The sequence below is a fragment of the Temnothorax longispinosus genome, chromosome 8 (genome assembly GCF_030848805.1).
Source record: "Temnothorax longispinosus isolate EJ_2023e chromosome 8, Tlon_JGU_v1, whole genome shotgun sequence".
Classification (NCBI taxonomy): Eukaryota; Metazoa; Arthropoda; class Insecta; order Hymenoptera; family Formicidae; genus Temnothorax; species Temnothorax longispinosus.
This window is the reverse complement of record NC_092365.1, coordinates 10,638,118-10,644,796: the sequence shown is the minus strand read 5'-3', so window position 1 is coordinate 10,644,796 and position 6,679 is coordinate 10,638,118. Positions and strand designations below refer to the sequence as shown.

Below are 6,679 nucleotides of genomic sequence, written 5' to 3'. Positions count from 1 at the left end.
TTATGTATTCATTGTTTATTGTATATTTATCAATCGATATATGAATTTGAAATTACCGGTCGCATTCCAGGACGAGAAATCGTCACGTTTTCCTCAGAAACGTTGCTTAGAACAGAGGCACATTGACAACTCAAGGCCATCCTCCCGACATTAAAGCGTATTGCTGCATCGGCGGTTTCGGATGCTGCAAAAGAAGCTGTGTATCTTTGCAGATTCATCAATGATCTCAGCTTTGAGTTGCCAACCAAGCTAAGGATTTTCAATGACAACAATGGAGCACGGAAATTAGCGGAGAATCCTGTTTTTCATGCCAGGACTAAGCACATTGATGTTGGTCACCATTATGTGCGTGAGGTGGTGGAGAGCGGAATCCTAAAAATCGAGTACACACCTACAGAGCTGATGGCCGCTGACGTTCTCACCAAAGGACTTCCGAGAACGAAACATGAGAAATGTCTCGATCTTTTGAATCTGAAGCCCGTTTAACGACTTCGTTGACGTCGCTTGCTCATCGAGGGGAAGTGTTCGAACCACGAAGTAAGAGCTAAGGAGGTCGAACTTCATAGCGCGCGAGTAGAAAAAGTGGTCCCGATTCGTGGCACCTAATTGAGAGGGAGTCCGCTGAAGGGAATGGATTCTTATCGATGGGCGCCATTTTCAACCTATAGTGCATGTAACATATACTGTAGGATTTTCAGCACTCGTGAACGCACCTTAACCTTACCCGGCCAGCCCGCGGTCTCTTACTTCGTGCTCAGTTTGTTTACGTGCATTTGCATCGTGAAATCACGTGCTTCGTGCGTGAAATAAAGTCCGTACTGTCCGTAGGTGACTGTTGGTGATCGTGAACGTATTCGGACGTGTTCTGTCCTGTCCTTTATTATTTTGCTGATATTTTGTGAAATTTGCTGCTGCTCAGCATTGAGTTTGAACTAATTATTTCGAGTAAGGAAAGAAGAAGATATCGTGAAATGGCGTGTTGGATAAATGGATGCACCACGAAAGGAGGAAAAAAAGAGACTTTTACAAAGAAAAGTCTTTTTACAGCTCGCACGGAAAAAATGTTGCAATGTTGGCGTGACAATGGAATTGCTGCAAGAGGCATCAATGAATTAAGCAAAAAAAGTCGTATCTGTGAGTTGCATTTTGAGAAAGATGATACTCTCAGAGAAGATATTTTTCATATGGCAGATATTGCAACTATTACGGTACAACGTAAAATACCAAAGTTGAAAGAAGATGCTGTTTCATCTATTTTTCCATCGGAGATCAGTTACTGTTGTTTGAATCGCATTAACGAGGAGAAACCGAAAGAACAGCAGAATGGAGAAACGAGCATTACAGCTCAGTTAAAGAGTACGGTTAATTGTTCCGTTTCCGTGCCAGCTGAATGTGAATCAGACAATCCTATTTTACATCACGAACAAGGCGAGTTGCAAACGTGGACTGAAATAAAGAAAAATCTGACAAGTCTTACTCTTACATCAGAATACTGCATGTCCGTGATTACAGAGGAGATGGTAATGTGGGTCTACTGGAAGGAAGATTTATCTTCCTGTACATGGCGTGCTATACTTGACAAAAATATGACACTTCATGTAAGTACCTATCATTGGGTATATTGTAAGATTATAGGTGCTTTCCAGTTAACGACACAAGTTGACACAAGCGTCATTCTATTGTTGCTCACTAGATGTTGAAAAGAGACAGAATGACGCTTGTGTCGACTTGAGTCGCTAAGTGAAAAGCACACCATGAATACAAAGTCTTTCATGTCACTTCCTGTCACATTTGAAATGTATCTAATGATTTCAGATTTGTGTTGGAGAAAGAGAAATTGATTCTCTAGGTTCGAAAATAAAAAGTATAGAAGACATTCAGAATGTTCTTAAAAAATTATCCAATATCAATCCATGTAAGGAAGTCGGCAGTAAAACCTGGTACTTGTTAACATTTATTTATTATCATGTATTTAAATTTTTAAAAATGATATTATTGTAATGAAAAGCTTTATATATGTATTTATATATATTTATAAGTAAAAATACAAAGTTTAAAAAATTGTTTCTACATTTGCATTCATTATGTTATCGTTTATTTTGTAGTGCAAAATTGTGCGTTGGATATGTAACAAGAGATTGCTTAGTACGTGGTGTGCAGCGCCAAAGATGTATTCCGTGTGCGAAAAAGTACAAAAATATACTTAAAAAGTCGAAGAGGCCAACACTACTGCAAACATTGTCAAAGAGCGGTCAATCCCTCCGTTCAAGATCTAAAAACATTTCTCGGAAAAATTGTAGACTTCAGAACAAAGTAGACTTTCCAAATATTCATTATTAAATATTCTGACCTGAAAGTGAACGTGTTATCTCAATAATTTGTATTGCGTTATATTTTTTTTGTAACGCAGGTTGTACGTATAAAAAAGGCAGTACAGTGTATAAAGAAGAAATGTGCTCAAGCAAATACACAGGCAGTGAAAAATGCTATATCAAAACTACCCCTTAATCAGCAATTGTCTGTGCAAGCATGTCTTACAGCTTCTAAAGCAAAAAATAATAAAGGCATGAGATACACCACACAGTGGGTGTATGAATGCTTGTTATTGCGGATCAAAAGCAAAAAGACGTACAACCACCTTCGAAATCACAACATCCTTACTCTGCCATGTATTGATACGTTAAATCGGTACATTCAAGCAATCAAGGGTTGCTACGATTTCCAAGAAAACACGTTCAAAATGTTAAAGGAAAAAAGTGCAAAAATGGAACCGTCTGATGTGCGTGGTACGTTAATTTTACTAAATTGCTAACATCATGTACATTACATAATTTAACGTTTTTTTTTTCACTTATTACATCTAATTGTTGCGTATTTGTTGCAGGTGTTTTACTGTTAGATGAGATGAAAGTTTCCAAAACAGTCGCATTTAATCGTAACAACCTTCAAGTTGAGGGTTTTACGAATTTGGGGAAATATACTCCAAAACATCAAGCTGGAAAAAAAGAAGACCACGCACTGGTGTTCATGTTCAAACCTTTTAAGGGCAAGTGGGTGCAAACACTAGGATGCTTCCTTAGTTGTGGAAGTGCATCTGGAGCAGTTTTGCATCAACTTGTTATGGAATGCATCATTTTGACCGAGAAATCCGGCTTTAAAGTTGACGGGGTCGCATCAGATGGCGCATCTTGGAACCGCTCTATGTGGGACAAGTTCGGTGTAACAGAGGAGGAGATCAGTGTTCCGCATATCATGGACCTGGAGCGACGCCTGTGGTTTTTTTCAGATTTCCCTCATTTAATTAAATGCTTGAGAAATTTCTTCACCAAGCACAATAAATATGAGGGCATTTGGGTTAGTAGCAGCAAACCATGTATTAATTCTATAAACGTGTGCATAAATCAATATAAGCTTTCAGTATTATTATTGTTGTGCTTTCTGTTGTTTCCAGACACCAGATGGTATGCTGTCGCTAAAGCATTGGTATGCTCTACTTGCAATAGAAAATCCGAAATCTTTTAATCTGAAAGTTAATTATAAGTTAACAGAACAACATGTGAAACCAAGATACTATCAGAAAATGAACGTCGCGCTGGCATTCCAAGTAATTGAAATCACTAATTTCAGTGTAAGTGTACTTAGACTGCATTTGCACTGCAAGTGTACTTACAGTGCAAATGTATTACAACAGGTAATAATAATAATCGTTTTTGCAGTTTTTCGGGGTCGCTCACGCAATGGAATTGTTCAGAAATAATCATTCAGATCTTACGGATTGTGATGGATCTATAAAGTTTTGTACTAGGCTTAAAGCATTGATTACAGCAATGAACAGTCGAACGCCGATGAATGCATTAAAACCAAGCAACCAATCGTGGAAGGTAAACAGTATTTGATAGTACATGTTCTAAAAATACGTTGCACAAGAACAATTATTAATTTCGAGCTCTTTTTTCACTGAGGACATAGAAGACTTCCTGCAATATCTGCAAGCATGGGAGAAGGAAGCTAAAAAAAAGAGATTATGAATTTATAACAGAATCAACATGCTATGGATTAAAAGTATCCTTGAAAACAGCCCTAGTTTGCACTTTTTTGGTACAGAAGTGCAATTTTATATATTTGATGACTGCACGTCTTAACCAAGACAATCTAGAGGTATACGATCATTTTACTTTTAAATTTACGGAATTAGCACAATGTAGTTTGCATAAAATCGTAATCTTTTATTTCAGCGCTTTTTTGGCATGATGCGGCATTGCTGTGGGTCCAACGAACATCCAGACTCTCAGCTTTTCATTCAAATGTATAAGCTAGTGTCAACATATTCGCTAGTAAAACCGCCAAAAGGTTGTAGGGGAGAGTGGGCTCCCTTGAGCCACGGGGTCCAATGTGACAGTGCGAGTTTTCTGTATTAACGTTCTGCAAAACAGTGACGGTGGGTATGAAAACTTTCGTTTTCAAAACATATAACTTCCATCAAAAAATTATGCCGAAATAAGCATATATACTTTAGTTAAAGGCAGATATGTAATTGGAGCCTTGCAAAGTAAATTTTTACTTGTCATAACTTTTTGATATGTATGGATTTCTAAGGATTCTACAGTTAAAAAAAAATTCATAAGACGTTCGTCGGGATCTAGGTTCAATACCAAAGTGCGCACAAAAACGTTTAATTGTTTTGTATCTGAAATATTTACGATAAATAATATCAATGTTCAGTGGGGTCCAATGTGACGCAGGTTGATGGGGTCCTCTGTGCCACGCTTACAGAACTACACTTTTTCCTATAAAATGAAATAATTTCCATCGATATAATCATCTCCACACTTTTATTTTCTCTTTTTTTCACCCTTTAGTTACAGATCACATGTAATCGAGTCGCTATGAGGCAATATTCGTTGATTTCTACTAAAGTGAGGTTATATCGATGTTCAGTGGGGTCCAATGTGACGCAGGTTGATGGGGTCTTCTGTTCCACGCTTACAGAACTACGCTTATTTTCTCTTTTTTTCACCCTTTAGTTACAGATCACATGTAATCGAGTCGCTGTGAGGCTTTGTTTTCAGTTTTTAATTAGATCTCTTCTACGTGTCACAGAATACCCTACCTTTCACATTACATGTCACAGTGTACCCTACACTATGGCTCAATCGACCCCACGCTTTTGGTCCACTGTGAAAAACGCAGCATTTCGAAATATTATTATTTTTGCAAAATATTTCTGAAAATTTACTTCTTAAATCATTTACAAACAAAGTTTATTATATTAAACATCGAATAGTCTCATTTATATTATAATAAAGTTATTAAAAATCATTTTTAATGTGATTTGAAAAAACGTGGTTCAAGGGTGCCCACTCTCCCCTAACGTATCTGGCGGAGAACTTATGAATGTTCTTTTGAGTATTAAAGACATAAAAGATTCCGCAGAAAGGCAACAGCAGTGGCTGGATCAGATCGACACTATATTAGACAGAGGCAAAAGTGTCGATATTTTAGCAGAGGCTGCTTCTGAGCTTGATGGTCATGACTACTTCCTGTGTACGACTTCCGACTACGTGTTAAGTTATATTGCTGGATACGTTGCCAGGAAAGGCCCGAGATTTGCCAAATTTGGAGACGGTAAGCAACCCACAGTGTGCGAGGATTGCCTCAAAACGTTGGTATTAGGACCGAATGACCCAATACCAGAGAAACATCGATTAATATTGCTAAAAACAAAAGGGAGCCTTAAACATCCGTTAGCTGCACTAGTCGACCTGATATCGATTTTGGAACAAGGAACAATCGAAGCGACCAAAACGGGTGACATAAATGCTGATACGTTATTCAGCATCACAAATAGAATAGACGCACTGTCCCCTCTACCTGTAGTCGTTTGTATAAAACATGACAATGAGGTTACGCGCAAGATTATACGATTTTTCCTAACCACGAGAGTGTTTTTTCTGTGCAAGCGATCAAATATAAATAATAACGTTGAAAAGGAGCAAACAAAAGAAAGGAGAAAATATTCCAAGCTGAGCCATGCAAATGATAGTTGCTACAACAATATACAATCTCCAATCGCTCCAATCTGTTCCGAAGAAAATGCAGCACACACCACCATAAAACTAAAACCTGCCAGGAAAAGAAAATACCAAAAACAAGGTGCAATAATAAATAAAGAAAATGTATATAAAGGGAATAAAAAACAAAAAACATAAATTATAAACTTGTAACTTTATTTCCTTTTTCCATTTGTATAATTGTATAATTTGATGATTATATAATGTTATAAAATAAATTTAGACGTTTGCAATTTACTGTAAATGTACAATTAACAGGATGTGAATTAAACTGAATCCAGAGTTTTTAAAATTTCGCTAATCTCATCAATACTTGTTACTTTTATATGTTTTGAAAAGGGCATAATCGTGTCATCAATATAAATATTAATATGTAAATTTGGGAACACAGCGATTCTTTTTCTGACACTGAAATCATTTTCTGCCTTCATAAAACCGAAAAACTTGTTTCCACTTGAAAATCCCCAATTCAAAGAAGGCCGTTCAAATAAATTCAAATTTCTTTGTAAATATTTGAATTTTAATTCATCTGTCTTATGCTCTACTTTATTACAGCTTTCTTCCATTATACGACTGAAAAAATACTATGCCTTATTCACTTTTACTTA

General features: G+C 36.8%; 2 protein-coding genes across 3 annotated transcripts; both read left to right on the top strand.

Annotated features, from left to right (window-relative positions):
• Nucleotides 1-773: 773 nt before the first annotated feature.
• Nucleotides 774-5,352, top strand: LOC139817920 (uncharacterized). Of its 2 annotated transcripts, none has more exons than XM_071786219.1 (9): nt 774-1,598; nt 1,816-1,940; nt 2,106-2,313; nt 2,411-2,786; nt 2,885-3,354; nt 3,452-3,604; nt 3,717-3,881; nt 3,970-4,158; nt 4,236-5,352. In XM_071786219.1, the coding sequence occupies exons 1-9, from the start codon at nt 972-974 to the stop codon at nt 4,416-4,418; spliced, it is 2,496 nt and encodes an 831-aa protein (XP_071642320.1). In that variant the 5' UTR covers nt 774-971; the 3' UTR covers nt 4,419-5,352. The 2 variants fall into 2 exon arrangements, with proteins under 2 accessions (XP_071642320.1, XP_071642319.1); XM_071786218.1 differs by having other exon boundaries at nt 3,452-3,628.
• Nucleotides 5,340-6,234, top strand: LOC139818266 (uncharacterized; the record flags this gene model as incomplete). The annotated part of the gene is made up of 1 exon (XM_071786885.1): nt 5,340-6,234. A coding segment is annotated over one exon (870 nt), but the record flags the coding sequence as incomplete, so codon positions are not given.
• Nucleotides 6,235-6,679: the final 445 nt, after the last annotated feature.